A 24,562-nucleotide genomic window follows, 5' to 3' on the forward strand; every position below is an offset into this window, starting at 1 on the left:
CTTCACAGTTCGATAATTTCCTAGATATATTTAATCTGGAACTACGTACTTCAAATTGAAATATATGTGTTGCTTGTACAGTCTCTTCATTATATTTAATGGAATAAACTCATTGTAAAATATCTATCCTGTTTTTTGTAACACAAAACCGGAAAGAAAGGAATTTTTCACTTTCAATATTTGTGCACACTCATTTTAGTAAATCCTAGCTCGCACGGTGACGGAAGTAGGAACTCGGAAACTATTGAAATAAGATCCGGTGCCGAGTGCTCTCGATAAAGTCTCTTTGGAGGAAGAAGCTCGTTTTCACTTGATCCTGTGGAGATTATCTTGTAATCTGAAACGATATATAAACTTATACGTCCTGCATATTAGGCACAAAATTTAACAGTAAAAAGCTTGCAGGATTTTAATGCACTAACAATACTTTTTATTAAATAATAATATCATGTCGGACTGTCATTAGCCGCACATTCCATAAGTTTTGGTATAAGCAAATAATTGTTTATTCTTAACTATATTTTTGGGACTATATTTTCAACAAATAAATGATATCAAATTTATGTAATAAGCCTAAAAAATGATTATCGACTTGCCCACTTTTTCTTCAGAAAGGCTAATGTTATTTAATCAGGTAATTTTCTGTTACAAAATAACCGCGTTGTTATAGAATATTTATGAAAAGCCCTAAAGGTGTTCTAAGCCTTAATATTATAGTGTAGTGCGGCGCGTGATTTCATTGCACGTGCTCCTTTCGCCTCCGCAACCTTAATCACCTTTATAATATTAGTTATTGTAGCCATTATTGTATATATACAGCCGTTTCTGATTTCTAAATTATATGAGCTCTAAATATGGCTATTGATGGCACATTAGGCTTATAGTGAAACTGAAATTTGTTTACATTCGTTGCACTCTATCGTAGAATCATTCAATTCTATTCCGTTAATTTATAAATTGACAAAGGTTGTTTTTTTGCAGAGGGTGGCGGGTGTGTGGGACCCTGAGTCGCGGCGGGGGGCGGCGGCCGGCAGGTGACCGGCGGAGTCCGCGGCTCATGTGGGCGGCTAGCGCGTGCTGCTCGCGCCAGGCAGGTGTGTATCACTTCTTCAGTTTTACGCCTTTAAAAACCTTTTCTTTCTTCTTTTGATATTACTTTTTAGGTTAGAACTACAATCCAATAATATTATCACATTAACTATATTTAATTATGGTCAAATCCAATTCATTTTCTGGTAAGAGTAAAAATAAGTATTTAATAATTGCTTTAGTTGTTTAGAAATTTAGGTTTATTTAATTTAATCAAAATTAATATAGCGAAAGCAAAACATACAGTACTGTTGGCTTTCCTAATTTTAGAGATTTTTACGAATCTTTAAATAGAACCATATGTGTGCCGTACATAGTTTAGAATTACATAACTGGTTGCTACGCGGACGTGGTAAATGTCCAGAGACTTCAATTGGATGCAAGCTGCAACTCGATGACATCACGGTTAACTGATTCTATTTGTAGCAAATGCGTTCTCCCGTATTAAAAATAATTTAAATTTAACCAATACTCGAAAATATTCATAGATTTTATTTTTGGATTGGATGTGAATAGTGAATAAATTCATCAAAATACGTTTTAGATTTTTTAAAGCCTTCTCCAGTAATAATTTAATATTTTTTATTTTCCATTGGTTTGGCTTCATTGGTTACGCTACTAAAAGTATTTATGTTCTACCTTTTTGATCCAGTTTGTTTTAAAGTAAAATATATCAGTTTTTTTAGGTTTTATATCCCAACAGGTTATATAATAATTTAATTGTTGTTTATTTAATTTAATGATTATTTTGTTTTAATTATTGTTTCATCGCATGAGTGCTTACTTGGGGGTCCCGCGTACTATATCTTTGTCATAAGATCGCAATCGACATTGACTTATGCCATATATTTTGTTATCAATGGTTGACAGTTAAAACTTCATTGGACTCATATGTGGAAATCCATTTTGGCAATCAAGTAAAATTTATTTTATTTTAGTCATAAGATACAAAATGTAAAATAGAGATTCATTTACAAATATATCGTTTCCAAAAAATAACTCGTATAAAATGGCGTATTTATATGACGTGACTTCATAAATATTGTAAACTGAACCAAGATTAAAAAGTGATTAAGCTGTACTGCGCTTTAAAGTCTGTAAATTATGAGATATTCTCCTCAAACCTCTAGCAATTTAGCCTCTAGCCAGAAAATATTTTTTTGAAAAGTTATGTAGTCATAGCATAAAACAGTGTCAATAGCGGAGGCCTAGTACGGCGGGGCGGGCGCGTCTCTGACGGGTCTTGTTAATCAGTAGCAGGCACTCATGCGTGACGTGGTGACTAACCGTGGCGGGGTGGCAGGCGACGGGGCCAGCGCGACGCGCGCGCCCGTCAAGACCTTCCAGGCGTACCTGCCGCCGGCGCACCGCACTTACAGCTGCATACACTGCCGCGCGCATCTCGCCAGCCATGACGAGCTCATATCCAAGGTGGGATAGTCAGTAGATATCTTAATATATATAAATTACGTGTCACGTTGTCTGCCCGCTATGGACTCCTAAACTACCGAACCGATAGTCACAATTCTAACAGATGGCGCTGTGTTGAAAGTACCAACGTTTCACATAAGCTACAATTTAATGGCATAACCACCAATAAAGGATGGTGGTCCCCATCACTGGTGTTCTCCTACCGTTTCCCTTGAATAGTTCACTACTATGTAATATAACAAAAACCTTAGCCACAGCAACGCTTGGCCGGTCTGCTAGTTATATATATTTCTCATTTATTACTCCAGCACAGCATTCAGCCTAAACGCTTAATCAATGTTTTGCATATGCCCTCAAAACAATGTAAAGTAACTTAAATGGTTAACTTTATTGTTTCACAAAAAAAAATATTAGACTTATTAGGTAGATCAAGCGTTTGTCGAATTGAGTTGAATTTCAATAAAAAAATACAAGAACGGCTGTTATAGAAAATATATTGAGTTTAAATAATTCTGTTGTACTCGTAAAACAACATTCATATTATGTAATCAGCAAATAAACTTAATGAATATATTTACAACAAGTCTGGTGAAACAAAGGCGTTTACTGACCCATTTTTCAATACTTAACTGTATTAAATGTCCTGGAACTCGTAAAATATAGAATTACCTCCTATTTTTCAGTCGTTCCAAGGCAGCCAGGGGCGTGCATATCTCTTCAATTCTGTGTAAGTATTCAATTCTAAAAGATGTTTATTTACTATGGTAATCATAATAAAGTATGGATTTATGAAAACTACCTTACTGATGTTTTCTGTTTTTACAAATAATGAATAAATAATGCATAATATCAATTTAACTACCCTTAATTATCAAGTTAGAACTATCTACATTTCGTACCTAACTACGTAAAATGCGTAAGTCATACACCAACGCAATCTTCTGTGTACCGCGTAAGGCGTAGGCGTTAAGTAAAGGTTGGTGAATTAATCGTGAAAGGTTAAATTAGAAAGGGTTCAAAAGAATGATATTCTCAAAACTTAAATGGAAAATAAATTCCGATTTTCGGAATATTCACAACAATTTAGAATTTACAAAAGATTCCAAGTATTCCAGCCATATTTATCTATTTGGTAGAAACTTATTTTTAACTCAACTGGATTGAAATAGGAATGTCACGTACTTGATTCGGGGCTTGGGTTGACTTTGAAAGGTAAAATACATAAATTATAAATTGCCTTACACACATATATAGTTGGTAATACTAGATTTTTCTCAAGGTAAATTATAAATTCCAGGGTAAACGTTGGGTGCGGGCCGGCAGAGGAGCGTGTGTTGCTGACGGGGCTTCACGCAGTTGCTGATATTTACTGCGAGTGCTGCAAAACCATGCTCGGCTGGAAATATGTAAGTTGCATACTTCACTTCACTTTATTTATAATGGCGACATCGTAAGTTGCATAATAAGCAGGTTACCTGTAAAGCGGCATTTGACAATATTCTTGACAGATGTCACTCGGTGACAAAAGCACTAATTATGGTCTAAGATCCCGCTATACAACGACCTTCACCGAGATGCTTATTTAATGAAACTTATTTTATATATAATTTAATATGTCAATAAATATAATCCATATGGGTTGCCTAGCAAATTTCAGTCCAGAGTATTTTTAATTAATTTAAAAAAAAAATATTTTTTTAAACATTTCACCGGTATGATTATTAGATAAATTCTATACCAATCGAAAGTATGAAGCCCATAGAATATGCAAAAGTTAGGTTGTTTTTAATCAATTAATTATTTATGTGTATATTTTTTATGTGACACTAAAGTATATATACATCTTTAGTATAAAAGAAGGTTATAGTGATACATATATAATACTACCCTGATATTGATTGAAAAAAGTTCAAAAAATTTACTACATGCTAATTATAAAAAAAATTTTTTTTTTTAATATTAATTAAACATACTCTGGACTGAAATTTGCTAGGCAACCCATATGGATTATATTTATTGACATATTAAATTAAATATAAAATAAGTTTCATTAAATAAGCATCTCGGTGAAGGTCGTTGTATAGCGGGATCTTATACTATTAACAGTTTGTACAGCACATCAAATGTATAGATAACGTACTAGTGTCATAGGGTTTGGTCAAACATATGATCGACGCATCGATTTAAGTTACGTACGTTCTTGAAGTCTACGAAAGTTTTCCTGTTATTTATAGGCTTGAAACGTGGATCACATGGTTCTGCGAAATGTTTATGAGGCAATATTTTTTTTTATTTAAATTTCACTACCATGAAAAGCTGATGTGTCTGACAAAAAATGTTTTACTAACTCTCATTTCCCATTCCAGGAACACGCATTCGAATCGAGTCAAAAATATAAAGAGGGCAAGTTCATAATAGAACTGGCTCATATGGTGAAAGAGAACGGGTGGGACTAGGCGCTGGGACTAAAGTGCTGTGACCCCCGTCAATGACTGTTCGTGACCATGCGTCGGCGCCTCGAGCCCTCGTGATAAAATGGCCGGCGAGTCACCTCGCCTCTCTCGCAACTCCGCCGCCATCGATACAAATTATTTTTGTCATAATCAATTATTCATGGAAAATCGATGATGGCGGATTGTCGAGCGATTTACCTAAGTACTGTCAATTGTTCAAGCGTTGAACGCACTGTTTAGCATCTACTATCAGTGTTTAGAGAACAGGATCGAAAACAAATTGTCAAGCGATCACGTAAGTTGTTTCCATCCCTTTGGAAATTCTAAAGTCAATTGTATGAGAATATTGGCCAAGTGCGGTAATCCTGCTTGACAGTTGACAGTATGTCGGGCGTTATATTAGCGGCTTAAGCTTGAGCACCGCCATTTGACGTTATACATAAGTTATCGATCTCAACCGCCCAGCTTCGGGCAGTGGGCATAGAATTTATACTAATTTTTAGTTATAGAAACGTTTATTTTTTGCGCAAGCGAATATCTTAAGTTGTATTAGTTTACACGTCATTATATATCGGAAAGAACACTAATACTTCTTGTCCCCTTTAACCTGTGATAAGTACGTTAGAATAGAATTTTTGAATTTCTTGAACGATCATTTCAAGAGTTGCTCAGAGAAATTTCATATGTATGTTCCTAATTTCAGCTGTACAATTTGCTTTACTTTTTTACTAGTCGAAGCGGAAAGTAGTTTTCGATGTATTTGCGCCCGTGTTTGGTGATTTTGGTTAGTTTCGTTCATTTTCTTTCGCTTTCCGTTTGGAATTGGAATTTACAATGTTACGCTTTAAAGTCGGGAAGACGATTGGGTCGAACATTTTTATATACGAAGGGAGCAGTTAGTAGTTTTATTATTCATTTATTGTTTCCATTTAAATGTATATTAGACACAATTAACCCCAAATATTTTTATTTTTTCTTAATTTTATCCTAATCTGCATGGTACTTCATTAAGGCGATAATGATGTTATCTGTGTAAGATTCAGAGCTTCTACAATCATAATGTCGGATGACATAGTCTGTCAAAACATAATTCGAAATATGAACCGGGATATTACTTGCATTTGGCGGTCGATAATCAATTGGAGGGAATCTTTATACGCAGTTAGAGCAGTGGAAAGTGGAAACAATGTATAGTGCGGTTTCAACAATGTATAGTGCGGTTTCAACAACGAAAAGATGTCTCATTGGATATAAAATATTTCAAATTTTACAAATAAGTATTTTGTATTTTAATGAGAAAATTTGGAAAGTATAGGATGAGGAGAATGTATATACATCAATGGTATTAAATTGAAATGCAAGTACTTCAACAGAAATGACTACGTGGTTTCAAATACATGGCGTCCAAATAAATACTTTGGGGAATATTTATACTAATTATGCATTTTAATCAAACATACGATTCTCGTTATAAAAGAACTATTTTTTAAAAGATATGAAGTAAGGTTTACATTTTAAACCGACTTGATGTAACAAAAGATAAAAATGCATAATTGATATAAAATGTACTAAATGTTATATCGGTATACCCAACTTGATAAAACAATTAAGCTTTTCTAATGCATATTCTTATAAACATATATCGAGTTATTAGAGATCTTAATTTATGTTTTATTTCCTACTTCTTACCACAGACTGATAAGTATGACATGTTTTATTTTTTTAACGATATTAGTCGCGGCATGTAACTTTGCAAAGTTGGTCGTGGTAGGCGAAAGTTTGCGCTCGTACTTTGAGTAAAAAATAGAGAGAACTACGACTCTTGCCAACTTAATTGTCGGGAGATATATAGAATATGCATACATTATCTCTATTTCTGTAACACATCACATGAATATAGGAAGTGGTGATTTCTTGTTGTTGGATTTCTATTATAATTATCCTTTTGTCTAGAATTTGGGTATATCGACATAATGTTAAAATCACCCATCGCCGTAATATCAGAGCGTTGATTACTGCCACTAGAATACTTTTTAATATACATAACTAATGTTAATAAAATTTACATGAATGTAAGGGACACGTTTGACACATTATTTTTACGATAAAGCAAATTTAATAAACTATTAGGGCAGCTCTGAAGTTAGCTACATATTTCTAGCTTTGAATGTGAAGCGCTAGAGAAAAGCCTAAAACTTTATCGTAGACAGCGCATAATTTACAAAAATGACAATGCCAGCCTATCTTGAAACAATGCAAAGTTGCCGCATTTAACTAAAATTTGATCATGCTAAATTTGTGTTGCCATCATAAGAAGCGTTTAGTAATGCAACTGACTTCAGAGCAGCCAACATTTGGTGATAGCTGTACATTAGAATCAGATTTTTTAGTGCAACACCTTGTCCGTTTCATATTTTAAGACGTATTTGTATTAAATAACGATACATATTATAATCAGCCGTTCTAGATAACCAAAAATGTCTAATTTTTTAAACTTACAAATTTAAACAGAGTCATATATTTTAAAGGGCCTAAGTACAATAAACCACACATGGCTCTGGATATCTGAACGAAACGAACTGTGATTTTTGCTTTTAATAATGTCAACCGTGCTTTTTAAAGATCGTTAAAAGCTTTGGGTTGAACGATAAATAATCACATATTGTATATCTATAATTTTCATTCAAGCTTTTAGATGCTAAATATTGTAATATGTGATATGGAAAGCAGATACGTCTTTTTCATAGTAAGTATGGTAAATCCGTAATCACATCGTTCACGTATATTGTAATTGTAACTGTTAAACATAGGGTTTAAATTGTTAAGAATACTGATGCAAAATGTTCAATGGAGATTTGAATTTAATTTTGTTGTCATCTTCTGTCTAAAGATAGCATTGTTTCATCAATTTATTGGTTTGTAAAGCTTTATGGTGAACAAGAGTAATAGTTTTCTTCTTTTTAGTCATGCCTTGAGACTTCTTTAAAATAAATTTACTACATGACCTTATTCTTAAATGTTACCATCACAGAGTCGTCATACCACAGCTTAAAAATGTATATTACTTCATTGTTTGCTATTTAGAGGAATGTATATCTATTGGGAATATGAATAAGAACTTCATCCAATAGTAATTTTTACTACAGTATAATTTGTTATTCACTCGTTATGAACATTATGCAACAATAATCGAATTATTGAGATTGTCACACTAGTTTATAATTAACACTCTTAGACCTATATTACCTTCTTTAACATATGACCGAACACAAAAATATATCAAATTGTGACGTTTAAAGTGAGAAAATTAAAAAGATTAGATCTCTGCGAGGCATATTTAAAGTATTTTTCTACTTGATCGTTTAGGGATGCTATTAGATATTTTTGGACCATTGTTAAGAATCGATCAGTATTGGTGAGGATTAAGAATTTAATTGTTAGTTTTGTGAATGTTGAATGCGGTTGTTGTTGTCGAGATTAGCGAGTTTATGCTTCTATAGATGTAACTGCACCCATTTAAAATATGCTTTGTTACCTGTTTTAACACTGGCAACACCCTAATTCTATATAGAATAAAATACAGTAGATTTTATTAGCTACCCTTTTAAATGGCTACGTATTTTACTCTATAGTAATCCAAATAATCAACCCGTCAAAACTAAGGTCTTGGAGTGTTAACTACCGACCAATTAGGTGAGCCGAGGAACAAGGTGCATTCATGTATATTTCCCATACAAACCAAATAAGGTATCCCAGTAGATGTTTACGACGGAACCGCTTATTTTTGTATTTTCCTAGTACGTAATGAAGCATTATTAAATTCGTGGTGTCTCCTAAAGATTGTATGCATTATGCTATAGAAGACTATTTCGTCAACATTTTGTTGAAATAATAAGTGCGTAATAAAACACTTTTTCGTATTATTCAAGATTTTTATTTTACCCATAAATTATAACCCGGATTTATCAATTACAAATGATAATAATACATCAGCACGGCAGTAAATTGTACCGTTTTAGCTGAAAGCAATATATTCTATATTTACAGAGGTAAATAATTGTTGGAGGAATTGTTCATGAACAAAATACTTATTAACTACTACTACGGTACAAATCAATCTATCCAAAGGAAACCATACAAACTAAAAATAACTTCAGCTTTAATAAAATAGGTACCTTATAAAATAATATGTCAATATCCAAGTTAAATGTATGCATAACTGGAAACGAAATTTAAATTAACTACAATTTAATGGGATCTGCTTAAATAAACATTTAATACACTTTACTAATTAATTATAGACAGACATTTAGATCTAACTAAAAAAACAGGTTTCTAAATAGTATGATGGTTATCTAACCATTCTGGTCTAATGTTAGATAAGTGATGACAGTTGACAGTAACAGCGAACCGCGAAACAATAACATCGTAAAAAAACATCAATCGTCAATGAAACAAACGCAGAAATGTTATACCTCAAAATACAAAAAAAAAATGTTTATTATGGAATATAAGATGAACGTATATTTCCCATACAAACCAACACATGGATAAATATGTCATTATTTTTTCTGCCTTAAATATGTTCTTGTATATTTCTAAATACTATGTATGTTGTGTAATGTGAAAAATCAAGATAAAACAAAAAGACTTGCCTAACTGATTTTAAAGAGTTTGAAGTAGTAGGGAATAATTAATGAGACTAAATATACCTTTGGTCCCTTACATACATTTATAGATCATTTGTGGGCGTCACGATTTCTTTAATTAATATATTTGATGTTTTTACTCGATTATGAATTATATGTATACGGATTTTATATTCTGATAGAGAATATTCTAAGGTTTTTTACAGGACTCGTCTGTATTTAAACTGCACATAATAAATAAACCAAATTCCACTCAGATATTATAGACAATAAGATACGATATTTTTTTTAAATTTGCAATAGGAATTTTCCTACATAGGAAAAATATACCACTCATTATTTAATATTCTTTATTAATTCTAAAAAACTTACAAAAAAATCATAATAAAGTTCAACATTTAATGCACAAAATTTCGCTCTTCTATCTCTTTCACTTGGGGCATAATTCTCTATCTATATATGTACATAAAATTGTAACTGGCATCTGTACGAAGATATTTAAGAACATAAGAAATAACTAAACAAATAATATTTCTGTTTTTACGTTGACATGTACTAAATACAGTTTAGTTGTAATACGCTTATACATACTAAGCTTTACAATTATTTTAACTTTAAAAGCTCATACTTTCCATCCATATAGCCATTTATTTTAAAGATCTTAAGACTAATACAATTCAAGAACTATGTTTGAATTTTGCAAACCTGATTCCGATTTACCAACCCATAAGTTAATTAATAAAAATATTTAAGTACGACGGAATATAGACAATAATTTTATAAAGAATTTTCATTATTTTAATTATCATAGACATTTACTCCAAGGGTTTTGATTGCATTGTGGTTAAATAAAATTATAATCTAAAGATTATTTGATAAGACCTATTACAGTAGAATCTCGTTAAGTCGAACCTCGATAAGTCAAAAACCTCCAAATCTCGAAAAAATGTTTTGTTCCCTTCCCTTAAAACACCAAAACCTCCATTACTTGAAATCTTGACCCTCTGTTAATCGAAATAATCACCGAGTCCCTCCAAGCCATTTTTGTACATATTTTCACTCTATAACTCGAAAATTAAATTTGACCTCTGTATCTCGAACATAGGAACGTTTTATTTTACAACCTTTACAACTTGATCATTTGGAATTTATTATCTCTATTGTTCGAACAAAAATAAGTTACCGACTTTAAGAACTTGCCGACAATGTGAGTACACTATTATTTCTTCTTTCTGACTCATGGAAACACGTGTTTGCTTGCTTTGTGTCAGGTGTTCAATTTTGATTCCCTTTGAAATGTATAAGAGAGAAATTATAAGAACAAACCTCAAACTCTTTATGTCGAATCAAAATCCGCCTAAGTCGAAATCCTCCATAAGTTGAAAACTCTATAACTCGAATTTTTTGGCGTCTCCCTTGATGTTCGACTTATAGAGGTTCTACTGTATAATATAAAGGAAATGCTTGGAAATACTTGTATTTTAAAATAAATTATTTATATTTATGTCTCTTTTCATCATAGTGTGAACATGATGTAATAATTGGACAGAAAGAGACGAAAATACTTAGAAAAGTACATTTAACTAGTTGTGGATTTGAGGGTAGCAAAAATTAAGCGATTTTTTTTTTTTTTATAAATTAATATTTCACGCACGTGACTTTAAACGTAAATAACGTATACAACATATTGCAAATACGTTTTTAATGATATTAAATAAAGGCAAAAGTTGGAACATCGGAACCAGCAATAGCACGTCTCATGATTTAGAATACGGGCCTGAGAATTATACCCCTCTCGTGACGCCCACTTAGTGCTTATATCAAAGCGATTTTTCAATGACATATCTTGGATATTTTTCGACCTCTGATTTGAGTACCACTTTTGCTTGCTCTACTTGAGATGGAGTTAATCTTGGCAACGATTTGTAGAACATCTGAAATAAGAACGATAGTTTTAACCGACTTCAAATAAGCCAAAGATTACATAAAATTAGCGTGTATTTTTTATTAATAATCCAATGAGTATTATTTTATTTCAAACATAAGAACACTTTTCGCATATTTTAAATAGTTTCGGATATTTTGTATATCAATAAATTTATAAGGCAAATTAGTTATACCCTTTAAGAGTGTAGATTGAGTTTAGGGTTCCAGCGATAAAAAAGTTTCGGAAGACACAGAAGGCCGATCACCGCGCTGGAAAGAAGTAAAGTTTGGTTTTTTAAAAATCCGAAACAAAGACGTGGAAGTAACAGTGGATGATATCTATAGTAACACACGGTTTCCATATATTTCCGTTTATCTGCGCGCAATTAACACTTGCTCCTAGTATGAAGGCAAATAATGTGAGGAAACCTTTATGTCTCAAACCCAAAAATCTCCAACACAAAATACTACTTGTCTATAAAAAAAGGGTGCGTGTACTTATGTACGCGCGTAAGAAGTTATACTTCTTTGGCATTATTAAAAATAGTTTTTGATTGCATGCAAATAATTAATTACAATTAAATAATCAAAGACTGGAAAAGGAGTCATTATAGTCAATAAAGTTCAGTTTACATTTGAAAAATTAAATAAATAAATATTTATTATTATTCTCTTACATTAAGTGTAACATAAATTCTATTATTACTCGAATGTTGTTTTTAAATTATGTCCAATGCCGTAGCATCTTCCGTGGGCAACTTCATTCTGTTAATTTTGTGTCACGGTGCGCGCGCATCGTAAAATTTCACTCTCATCAATTTTTCATAACGCTTTCATAAAACTTCAAAAATTAAAAATGAACAAAGCTGCTGCAATCTAAGGCCAATTAGAGTTGTAACTCTATTGGATAATTTTATTAAGATTTTCCTTTGGGAAATACAATTTATAGATCCTCCTCTTTAGAATATATGAAATATGAATAAAAACCTCACCTTTTGAGTCATGAGTAGCATTCCGTGTACTTCCTTCATGTGTTGTCTCAGTTGCGACATACGGGGGTACCTGTAATTCATATAATTACATTAAGCTTTGCCCTGAGATCTATCTCTCTGAATTACCCTTATGATCTGAAGTATTTTTATTGATATATACTCTTTAATATTTATAGTCCTATATATAATAATAATAATAAAAAATATGTCTGTCTTAGGTCCGTACGATCGAGGATATTTATTTGTAGTTATACATATCGGACATATTTTTTACTTTACATAATATATTTTGTGCCTTGAAAGTGGTACATAGGATGTATGAGGTAAAAAGATCTACGCAATCAGCTAATTAAAAACAATTTAAATATTTATATATTATGTGAGTATGTCAAAAACCTATAACTTAAAGAGCACTTCCTGTCTGGTGATAGAAAAGCGCTGTGCCCTTAAAAATCTAATTGTAAGGCTCAATTAGTAAAAGGTTGTGATGTATATGAAACATACAAGTTTAAGGTAACGCAATAGATCTACAATCTACATAATAAAAATAAAATTAAAAAAAATTAATGACTTTTTAGTGCATGTTGGTGGTAAGTGAAATAAAATAGAACAGAAGAACAGAGTAGTTTCCCCTTAATAGAGACTGTAAGTAGTGTTATTGGACACTTATTATTTTTATGTGAAATATGTATGCTAATTAGTTGAGACTTAATATACTTAAGTCTTAAGTTAGGTTAGTAACGTTCAATGATGTCTCAGTGAAGAGACGGAAGTATTGTTACATAAACAATTTAATGTGTGATAAACCATACCTGGCCGGACACAGTTGACAGGCGCATGGCGGGGGCAAGTCGCGATGAAGGCGTTCAAGGTGCAGCTGAAGACTGCTCTTCTGCGAGAAACGCTTCGGGCACTCCGGACATAGGTATCTTCGAAGGGCAGCTGTTCACAATTCATTATTAAATTAACGGCTCTATATAATACATACTTTTATTTATAATCTATGCCTAACACGAAATGTTAAAAATTATGTACTTTTTTTATATTTTATTTTCATTTCGAATTTGTATTTATTTTTGCAACTCAAATTCATCTTTATAATTTTTCTTGTTCATGTTAAATAAAGGTTTTAAAATTCTTAGGAACAATTAAATAGTCCACATATATTATTGAAATAACTAAACTATATTAGAAAAACGTGAGCAATAGGTTTGATCATTAAATTTTGGCTATCACCGTACGAAAGTGGTATTGCCACCTCGAAAAATCAAACCGTGATGTAAACGCACGACTTCATGAGCGACACGCTTAACCATTTGAACAATTTTTCTTTAACCAAACATTTATTGTCATTAAGGGAACAATACCGAAGCTATACAAATCATCTACCAGCAATTTTTTTTTTTATTTTCTGTATTTATTTTAATATTGAAACTCATACATTTACATATTATGTACAAGTAAATCTTTTGTATTCAAGTTTAGACATAAAATTCAAATACACATGCGATCTTACGTCACAGTTTAGTAGTAAAAATGTAGTAATACATACGTTGGTGCGTCAACATGTGTGCGTCAAGGGCGTTCCTTGTACTGAGTCGCTTGCCGCATTGCTCACACACTAACATCTCGCCGCGGTGTTTTCGCATGTGACGCTGAAATACGATTTATAAGACTTCAGAAAAATACTTTTATTAAAAAAATATACCTTTATTTATGCTTAGCCTTGTCAATAATAAAAACAATGACGCTACACAATCTTTCCTAGATCATTTTTGGTCTTAAGGCACGACCTCAAGATGTTTTCCTTCTAAACAATCTATTAGAAAATGGGCACATAAAAAAATACCATTTCTATTTGTATTCATTTTTATATAAAATTTTCGGGGATTGTTGATTAATTTGTTACATTGGAAACAGATACCTTCTAGAGTTTTTCTTCTGTGGTACTCAGAGTAGCTTATTAAGAGGTAACGGTAACATATATCAGTAATGTATACATACATTTTTGAATATATTATAGTATTGTAAATAAAGAAGTAAGAAACCGGTTCTACCGGGTATTAATAAATTTAAATTATGCAAACTATATGCTGATAAAGTGCAGTGTTAAAGGAACACTTGATATAATCACTATTGCAAACTTTTAAGTGTAATCTTTCAACTGGGATTCACACATAGTGTGCATTTTTGTGTGAGGGAGAAGGGTGCACATACCGACAGAGCAGAAGGCGATGTGTATGCGCAGACGCAGAAGGCGCAAAGGTAGGGCCTGTCTCCCGCGTGCTCGTGCTCGTGCGCGTCTAGGCCTGACCGAGTACCGAATGATGCAGGGCACTGGCTGCACAGGAATCTATAACGCATATATGTTAATTATACAAAAAAGAGAATTTTAAAATGAATATAAATGTAAAGATTAATTTCATAATCGTATAACAAAAAGACCCAAGTTTATGCTCAATTATTATTTTTCTAATTATTAATCTATAATCTATCTCATCCTTCTATATTTGATGATTATACATTGTAATTAATATTTATAAGAAAATACTATTATACTTTGTATTATAAGGGAGCGTTCAAGTATTACGAAACGTTTCGTGACCACCTAGAGACTCTTTAGTTACTATTATGTGGTGTGAGTCGAAAAAAATATTAACAATAACGCGTAATTTAATCCCTGTCCCGCATCGTAACGTTTTACAAAAGGACCCCCCCCCCAAAATACGTTACGTTATACTTGAACACTCCCTAAGTACAAGTGGACATACATAATTTGAGTCTATGACAATAAAATTGATTAAACGCCAAGCACCTATTAGCCTGTGGCCATCTATAAATTATTATTGTTCTGCTTGCAATCAAATTGAGGCCCGCATGCTATGTATTATACCTGTTAACCAGAATATATATCCCTTTTTATAATAAAACAATAAACAAACCTGTTATTTTCAATTCTGATTTCATGTGATTTAGAAAAGTAGGGCCGATTACGTCCTTTGCTACTAAGATGTCTGGAGCGAGCCTTCAAAACTGAGATGATGTCGGGATACATGGTGCAACCTTTCTCATGTTTGTATAAGTTTGTGGGGCTGGAAAATGATAATAGTACAACATATCTATAATAAATATATTCAGTAATTAGGAACACATCAATGCACTACACTTATGATAGTAAATTCTACATTTGAAAAAGTTTACATAATTTCATGTCCTAATTTAAAAACAATTTTAGATATGATTTCCCCGATGTAAGTTAAAATTTATAACTTTCAGCATATACTTACTTTCTAAAATCTGCTCCGCACGCAAAACACATGAGGTATCGCTCGCCATGATAGTATTGAAAATGACGAGCAGCCTCTGGCATACTGTTAAAGAACTTGCCACATGAATTGCACCTGAAATCAATTATAGAGAGTCAGTTCAGCTTTTTAAGATTTAAAACTTAAGTACAATTTTATAGTTGCAACGTAAACAATAAAATAATTTCTTTTTCAATAAAATGTATGAAATTATTTTTATAGAAACTAATTTTACAGATTTGTTCTAGAACACTTCTTTGTCTGAGAAGCAGAAAGAGGATTATAAGTGTATTCTCCTAATAGTTCAATAACTTACTCAAACATAATGCCATTCATGACACAAAAATTATCAGGAAGAGGTGGCGGTTTTATTGTTCTCATAATTTCTGCTAAAGTTGATATTAATCTTTCTTCATCATTCAATTCTGGGTAGGTTTCTTTCAACTCTTGCACATAAGAAGAAACCTGATGTGGCCTCGGTGGTCTTTCTTGTTTCCTTTTTGGTCTTGCAAACTCATCATCGCTTGATCCTTGAGTATCTTGTTGAATAACATATTGAACATTTGAATTGTTTTTATTGGTATGTTCATCTGTCTCTTCAACTTCTTGCACTAACACTTGTTCACCATTTATCTCAACTATATTGTACTTAGATGATTCTTGAAGGACATACTGTCCATTCTCTTCTTGTATTAAATAGTGCTGCCCGTCTCCATCCTCTAATTGTAGTTCACCATTTTGCAGCTGTAGTATACTATTTTCATCTAAACCTTCAATAATTATTTCTTGATTATTTGTTGAATTATTTTGATCTTCTTTCATTTCTTCAAGTTCAACTTCATAAGGTTGATCTAGTATTATCCTTTCATTTATTATGTCACCATTGACATCTGTCTTAACTGGCTCTTCATAAACTGGTTCCTCTATGATTATTCCTTCATCAACAATTTCTCCATCAAAATTATATTCTTCTTGATTTACATTTTCTTCACCATTTAAGTCATCTTCATTTTCTACTTGAATTTCATAGGTACATGGTTCTTCTTCAATTTGTTGTTCTTCTATAATTTCACCAATCTCCATATTTGAATCACTTTGTTCTACAACTTCTTTTAAATCATCAGGCACCTGATAGTCTTCATCACCAATAATAACAAGAAACATTTCTTCATTTGAACTCATTTTAATGGCTACAACAGAGTAGAAATAAATTTAAACTAGCAATTATAATATGTATAAAGTATGCTAGCTAGATTCTTGTCTGTAGTATCCTAACATTTGCAAGAAATTGAATATACTAATTATACAAGTTTATTACGTAGAGCATCATGACGATCAGTATGTGAAAATAGTGTGATAAAATGAATACACAATTTTTATTTATGCAGGTTATCATTATTATCAAAAAACCAACCAAGAGAACTTTTTGAATCTTACATAAATACATCTTGCGTACAAATAGGTTATCTTGAAATATATTTTTAAATAGTGTCTTAGATTTCTCATTGTTTTTACGAATATATTTTCTATGAAAGTTAATATTTATATCATTTGGCGCCCTAAATTGGCGCCACTTTGACAGTCTCCTATTAAATGCACGCAAAGCAAGGAACTCTTTGATAGATACTCATGTAATGACTGATTAATCTAAGTCAGTTATTAAAACTATGTTACATACCTTTAGACCTTCATATTTTGTAAAAACTGTTGTTATTTATTATTTGGATCAATTTGACTTATCCAAAAAGTCAATTTATTAACATTTAACTAAATTAGACAAATGGCATTAACTTCCCTTTGCCAGTTGCTCAGAGAAAGAATCTTATTTTTTGACAATACACATTCAAAATGGCACCTTTATTTATGACGTCTGACAATGCTGCGAAGCGTGGCTTTCTTTGATGGCGACACAATGGCGATTGGCGATTTGCATTATCGATATGACAATTCCCGTGTGCTTTTGTTGCCAGCTAGGAAAATATAAAATTTCTTGTCAGAAATATGTAAGAGATTTTATGATTGAAGTATAAAAATAATTTTTCTACACGATTTTTTTAATGAGTAATACGAAGAGTTAAAAATTTAAGTATGTTGTTGTTGAGTTTTTATTATTATCTTAATTAAACGAGATTAGGTTTTGACTTTTGATTACATCATACAGCCAATGCATATATTATATAGCTATATCTTATACATAACATTAGACTGTGGAATGTGGATTTAGTCTGGTTAAAAGTAAACCAAACAAACCGTTGCCAAGTTTTAACTCTGAAAAACTTTTTATTTTTATTTTTAACAGTTTTGAGATTAAACAAATGATTGAAAATTGTTTAAAAGAAATATAGAATATATTTTACATTAGCGGTTAGCTAAATCTGCAGATCTAACAATGAATTCGGAATTACATATTGGCTTACCGAATCCATCCTTTCCGAAAGTTGTTGCAATGAAAATAACCTTACAAGAAACTATTAGATGTTTCAAAGGTATATAAACTAATAACTTTGCTATTAATTAAAACTTGTTTCATCGTTAGTGCAGTTACGTTTCATATATTCCGTATTTATTCGGTATTTACTCATATTTCTTTAAAACTTTTGATTTGGCGCCAATATCTATAAGTTATTCCAGAACTTGTAATTTTTTAATAGTCTTGTATATTACTCATAATTTACTTCATATATATCTCATTTATTTATTGCTTACCTTAAAATAAGTCAAATTGGAAGTGCTTTTACAGAATTGGCTGAAGAATATGATGAGCTAAATAAGGAAAACATGGTATATAAATCAAAATTTCAGTCAGTTGAAGAAAAGACGTGTAATTGGTAAGTTTAATTATGTCTGATGAGACTGAAAAACTGTGTTGAGTAATAAAAAATCTTATATACAAAATTTAAGTAATGTTGCAGAATTAGGATGCACTATTTGTCAATTTTTGTTTCAGTAAAAATTTGAGTAGTCAAGACGAATTAAAAAAAGAACTGCAGCAGAAAAATTATTTAATACAAAAAGTTGGTAAGTTCTTGTACTGTTGCTTAGTACAAAAATAATATAACATATTTGTAAGTAAATAATAAATATAGACAAATCAAAAATAATTATTATATTAATTTCTGTAAAATTCCAGCTTCAGCCCTTACAGAACTTCTAGAAACAAAAGACCTTAAGATAATAGATGACATTTTTAAAATAATATGTAGTGAAACAAAGTTAGATCATAATGCTGTAACAGTAAAAGAAGAAATACAGGATGAATCTTTGTCAGAAATAGCAGGAACCCCTGGTCGCAAAAGTCCTATTATTCTAATGAGCAAAAAAGTTAAGACGAATACAGCTTTTGGCTTAAGTCTAAATAAGAAAAGTGAGGAAACTAGGTGAGCATTCTTTCTTTAGCTTAAGTCTTTTATATGCCTACTTTAAAATACTTTGCTTTTCTATGAGAGGTGTTCAACAAATAGTGATAATGCCATACATGTAAACTGAACTCTATTGACTATAATGACTCCTTTTCCAGTCTTTGATTATTTAATTGTAATTAATTATTTGCATGCAATCAAAAACTATTTTTAATAATGCCAAAGAAGTATAACTTCGCGCGTACATAAGTACACGCACCCTTTTTTATTGAACACCCCTAGTATCACTAGTAATGTTTCACATAAATATAAATTGTTACTATCAAATCCTAACCCATCAATGGATCGGCGTCTATAATAAATTTGATTATAATATCAGGGAAACTCCAGAGAAATGTGTCAAGTTGATATTTCCATCTCCAACTAGAAGTAAAGGTAGTGGTCGGTTAAAGCAGTCCAGACTTAATGTTTTGAAAGAGAAATCTTCACTTGTGGTTGACCTTACTTGCTCACCAGAAGCTGTTAGGACTGATAATGATAAGGTAAGCTGATAATAATAAGGTATGTAGGTAGGTAGATAATGATAAGGTAGGATATAGTTTGATCTGCATCAATGATATCTATATAAGCTTCTGAGACCCATTATTATTATCTACTACATATTAATTATTTTTTGGCTGTGGTAATATTTAATTTCTACTCTACTAATCTATGACGCGCGGTGGTAACGTTTCAGATTTTGGCGCCATTCATAATTGACACATATAGTTTATTTATATTAAATAATAAATATACATATTACAATTTTGTTTTGGCAATGCCGGAGAGTTGGAGATCACGTTCATATAAATGCTATCGAGAATTACTACATTAACAGAAAAATAATCAAATTTAAACATAAAAAAAATTATTTCATTTTATTCAAATTTGGTTTGAGAACTTCTTTTTATTTTTAGTGTAATGTTAAAAAAGAAGTAACAGACTATGATGAAACAATATTACCTTCACCAACAAGTGGGCCATTTCTTTTGCATCAAATGTAAGTAATTTAAATATCCATAATAATTCAAATGAGACACTGATTGTGTATCTATGGCATGCATTTCAATAGGTATCACAGGTTTATACGTCATGTATAAATTTTTACTAGTAAACAGTATTTTTTTTTCGTTTTGTAATTGTGTAAGTCTACAGTATTATCTGTAATTTTATTTTTTAATCACGTTTGCATTTTACCCGTATTATAATTGTCTAGGGTTGCCTGGTAGTGATCGTTGCCACCATAATAATTAATATATACGTACCAAATATGTAATGCAACAAAGTTTTAATATATAAATAAATAAAAAATATTTTTGAGTGAGCATGCAATTTCGCATAACCGACACGCCGGTTCTTTTTCCGCCATTATTAAAACCTCTACAACTCCTAAATTGTACAAGTATTTATTTTTACTTATTTAAAGTAGGCGTGTTTACGTGTTTGCCTGGCACTGTCAACCCGTTATTGTGAAATTAAACTAGTTTTAATCCGTCTTCAATAATATTTAGGTTTAAATCGATGTCAAAGGATAGTCCAAGTAAATTCAAAAAGCCTCAATCACCGCTCAAGTTAAAGTTAGAAGAAATAGAAACTTTACACGATAGGAATCGAAATGACTCAGCAACTTACACACAACATTCAATTGATTTGATGAAGCATTGCAGACGGAAGTAAGTAACAAGCCTATATAAATCCTATTTTCACTATGGTTTTCATGTCAATGTACTTTTGCGCATGAATTATTCGCTTTTAAAATTAAAAGATAACTTTTTTTAATTTTAAAATTTCCTGTAATAAATATAACATAGCGTTGACAAAGTTATTGTTTAATTATGATTGTGAATTGTATTTGCGTCTTTATTGCTTTGCATTAAGGTGTATTTTACATTGTGCCTTTTTTTATTGCGTCAATCGCGCTCTTTTAGGTCGTTTCAAATAAATATTTTTCAACGAAATAAGGGAATAGAACGAAACCTATTAAAGCCACATTAATTAAGGTAATTAGTCCCTAAAATGACGCGAGAAGAATAATTAATTATATAGTTTAAATTGTACTCAAGTTTAAACTATATAATATAACCCTTATATATATTTATTTTTGGAGAATAAATATATAGAATACAGGTTTTAATTATATTTCATTTCCAGCTTAAAAATAAATAAATCAGAAAATGAAGACGAAAACATGGAGTGTGATGCGAACGACAGTGTTTCATTATTGCATAATAAAAATAGGTATATATACATATATATATTTTTAGAAGACACATTGCAGTTTTTTTTATTTAATTTTGATTTATTCCAGTTGAAATCTTGTGCTCTAAAACATATTTATGCGATAACGAATCAAAGACCTATAATAATAATATAATATATATCGGATTCAAATGATTTGAATCCGCGTGAGCCACAATATTATAAACACTAACTTTAAAGTATTAAAACGTTTTTGGTAATTCAAGCCTATTAGAATTATAGCATATTGATACCAGGTATATGATGACTTTATTATACTTGTCGATAAATAAACACCCATTTTTTTCCTTTTTAGTCCGCAAAAGGCGCCGTTAGGTGTAAACAACAACGTTTTAAACACACAAGTAGATATGGAGTCCAGCCTGTCGATATTACAGCGAAACGCGAGAATTTCACCCCCAAAACCGACTTTGCCTAAGAGGTAGGTCACAATTAATATTATGTCTGCAATTTTACAATACAAAGATTTCCTATCAAACTATTTATAAAGAATCTTATATTGTTTTGTATTGCATGATATATTCGAGATAATGCTGTAAGAATTACACGGCTAAATACAAATAAAATTGTAGTCGTTATGAAAATAGTACTACAATATAAATTCAAACTTTTTTAACGAAATAATCCAGATAATGTTTCCATTACAAAAAAATCACACTTAGTCAATGTCACTTAGAATAATTAAAAAAAAATTGGCTCATGCGTGATGTATAGGGTTTTGGCGCCATTATGTTTATATTTGAAATTATTGCATCTGATATTATTGATGGTTGTGTAATTTTTATTGAAAACAAAAAATACGATAAATATTGTTTGTTACAATGCTAATAAAAGTATTGTTATTGTTTAAATTTTCTGTTGAAAACGTATAGGCTTTCTTTAATTTGAATTTTATCCTTTAAAACTGTCAATGTTCATTGCTGATGAAAGTTGTTATTTATAAGGACAAAGTTGGAACCAGTAGAGCCGGTGTATAAAGAGCCTACACTGAGGAAAAAAAGTGATAAACGGGCCTTACCTGGATGGAGCTGTGATAATTGTATGCAGGTAAGAATATAATTGATATGTAATAAATAAGTACAATATAATAATGAAACTGCAAAAGGTTAGTGTGCTGTTCAACATAGTTCAACTAAAAACAACCAAAGAGTTTTTCAATAAAATTTCCTCTTTTTAGTATTTAATATACTGGAACATTTTCTAAAAGGAATCAACTATTTTTCGTCGTTAAACAATTTCCACCTACGGTTCTAGTATTGGGATGTAACTAGGCAAGATGTTGCAGGAAAGACGTACTTTTAGTAGCATAATACCTAAAAACATCAACTGCATATAATATTACTGCCATCTTACTTATATCTGCTTTAGATTTCTTTCTTTAGTGTAATAAAAATGTAGGATATTTATTTGGAAACTATACATACATTTATTTCCAGTTCTATGGTACCTTATACGCTGACAAGCCAGACATGCTTGCTCAGAAGATGGAAGAGTGCTCAAAACACCGAGGCCGAAATAACCCCATTCGTCCCTCCACTCCTAATGGTTTTTGGGATATTAGATGGGATGTGCCTGCAGATACTGAAGAGTTTAATAGAAGGAATAATGCTGTATAAAAAACGAATAACCTAGCCATAAACACCCATAGATGATTTGACCAATTCATCAAATGGTTATCTGATAAATTGGTCATTTTATTAATCATATTTATATCAATTAGTTTTGTCTATTGTTTTTAACCTATTTGCATATTCTGACCTATCACATTACTTTATCCTGTTTAATATAGTCTGTCAATTTATTTTTTATTTCTGCCATCATGATTATGCTATAGTCCATGGATGCTAATAAGTACAACTTTTTTATCAGGCAATTTAAAAAAGTGCAACTTGTATTTGTCTGTCTCCTCTTTGAACACTTGTTGAATTATTACTTAAACATCTAATAAAACTTACCTAATACCCATTGCTTACTAAGACTGAACTTCAGTAAAAAATCTAGACTCTGTTACATCAATGACTGTTGTTTTGATTGAGAGATTGTTTATTGATGTACTTAAGGCACATTAAGCCTTACAGAAATAATATTACATTAAAAAATTATATGAATACAATATTGTAAATGCTTCATTAAACTCAAAAATAGGCTATATGCCATCCATGACAAACATTATTTTTATAAATACATATTATTTGTTTTTTTTTTATTCTAAGAAATGTAAGTGTAATATTGTATTCAAATCTAAATTATTATTTCATTAGTAATTCCTTTTTGTGGGAGCACTTGTCATTTTTTTTTTGTATAGATTTACTGTTCTGTGCATACATTATAGTTATACTAGTTTTGTTAATTTGTTCAAATAAGTAATAACTGCTGTATAATCCACCAAAATAAATAAAGTAGGTATTAAAATGTTCATATTATAATTATATTTGTGTTATTTATCAATAATAAGTTTTTGAATAATTGTATGTACAGTGAAACCTGGTTAATTGGGATCTCAAGGGACCAAGACATATGTACCAATTATTGACGGTTTCCAATTAAGCAGGTTTAAATTTATAGTTGTCTCATTTACAGAGGTTGAAATTTGCCGTTATTCCATTTTTAGAGGTGGAAATGGTAATGGAAATGCGTATTTTTGTTGTTAGGTCTTGTTTTTAGGTCAAAACATGAGATAGTACACAATCAAATCGATCAATTTACTGACAATCAAAGCATGCGCGAAAGACGATGCGAAATGTATGTAAACAAACACGACAAAACCTGTTGAAACCTGAATAATTTGTCTCACTTATACAGGTAATTGAGCTGCAGAGTCTCAATTATAGAGGTAAACATCGAAAAAGTCTTAGAATTCAAATCTTATTTAACCCGGTTCAAAAAGTCCTTTTAACAGAGGTAATTTAATGAAAAAGAACCGGGACTTCGTTGCAACTCTCAATATTAGAGGTTTCTCATTTATCCAGGGCCCACTTAACCAGGTTTCACTGTATTAACAAATATGAATAGTTAAAAATTATTCTTTTGGTAATCAATAAATAACTAAACTATGTTGGA

General features: G+C 31.2%; 3 protein-coding genes across 10 annotated transcripts in view; 2 read left to right on the top strand and 1 right to left on the bottom strand.

Moving 5' to 3' along the window:
* LOC125049028 (protein yippee-like) overlaps positions 1-6,182 on the top strand; it is a 63,465-nt gene extending 57,283 nt beyond the window's left edge. For 3 of the 5 annotated variants that reach the window (XM_047648029.1, XM_047648028.1, XM_047648027.1), the window contains exons 2-6: positions 982-1,094; positions 2,393-2,520; positions 3,204-3,247; positions 3,818-3,926; positions 4,887-6,182. In XM_047648029.1, the coding sequence (XP_047503985.1) occupies positions 1,058-1,094; positions 2,393-2,520; positions 3,204-3,247; positions 3,818-3,926; positions 4,887-4,976 (408 nt within the window). In that variant the 5' untranslated portion in view covers positions 982-1,057 and the 3' untranslated portion in view covers positions 4,977-6,182. Of the gene's footprint in view, positions 1-975; positions 1,095-2,343; positions 2,521-3,203; positions 3,248-3,817; positions 3,927-4,886 lie in introns of those variants that run through there. The other 2 variants (XM_047648026.1, XM_047648030.1) reach the window with 2 other exon arrangements.
* Positions 6,183-11,097: 4,915 nt separating this feature from the next.
* On the bottom strand, positions 11,098-17,741 carry LOC125049032 (zinc finger protein 436-like). 2 transcript variants are annotated; one of them, XM_047648031.1, is made up of 9 exons: positions 17,283-17,307; positions 16,162-17,035; positions 15,828-15,941; positions 15,483-15,632; positions 14,758-14,893; positions 14,093-14,195; positions 13,353-13,482; positions 12,541-12,610; positions 11,098-11,556 (listed from the first exon to the last, which is right to left on the bottom strand). In XM_047648031.1, exons 1-9 carry the CDS (start codon positions 17,290-17,292, stop codon positions 11,443-11,445), a joined length of 1,701 nt encoding a protein of 566 aa, XP_047503987.1. In that variant the 5' UTR covers positions 17,293-17,307; the 3' UTR covers positions 11,098-11,442. The 2 variants fall into 2 exon arrangements, with proteins under 2 accessions (XP_047503987.1, XP_047503988.1); XM_047648032.1 differs by lacking the exon at positions 17,283-17,307 and adding an exon at positions 17,524-17,741 and having other exon boundaries at positions 11,099-11,556.
* Positions 17,742-18,059: 318 nt separating this feature from the next.
* On the top strand, positions 18,060-23,134 carry LOC125049033. Of its 3 annotated transcripts, none has more exons than XM_047648034.1 (11): positions 18,062-18,331; positions 18,575-18,673; positions 18,793-18,863; positions 18,976-19,222; positions 19,584-19,746; positions 20,161-20,243; positions 20,755-20,916; positions 21,395-21,481; positions 21,798-21,923; positions 22,447-22,549; positions 22,939-23,134. In XM_047648034.1, the coding sequence occupies exons 1-11, from the start codon at positions 18,321-18,323 to the stop codon at positions 23,116-23,118; spliced, it is 1,332 nt and encodes a 443-aa protein (XP_047503990.1). In that variant the 5' UTR covers positions 18,062-18,320; the 3' UTR covers positions 23,119-23,134. The 3 variants fall into 3 exon arrangements, with proteins under 3 accessions (XP_047503992.1, XP_047503990.1, XP_047503989.1); XM_047648033.1 differs by having other exon boundaries at positions 18,586-18,673; XM_047648036.1 differs by lacking the exon at positions 21,395-21,481 and having other exon boundaries at positions 18,060-18,331; positions 18,586-18,673.
* The last annotated feature ends 1,428 nt before the right edge of the window (positions 23,135-24,562 follow it).

Source organism: Pieris napi, chromosome 4, assembly GCF_905475465.1.
Source record: "Pieris napi chromosome 4, ilPieNapi1.2, whole genome shotgun sequence".
Lineage (NCBI taxonomy): Eukaryota > Metazoa > Arthropoda > Insecta > Lepidoptera > Pieridae > Pieris > Pieris napi.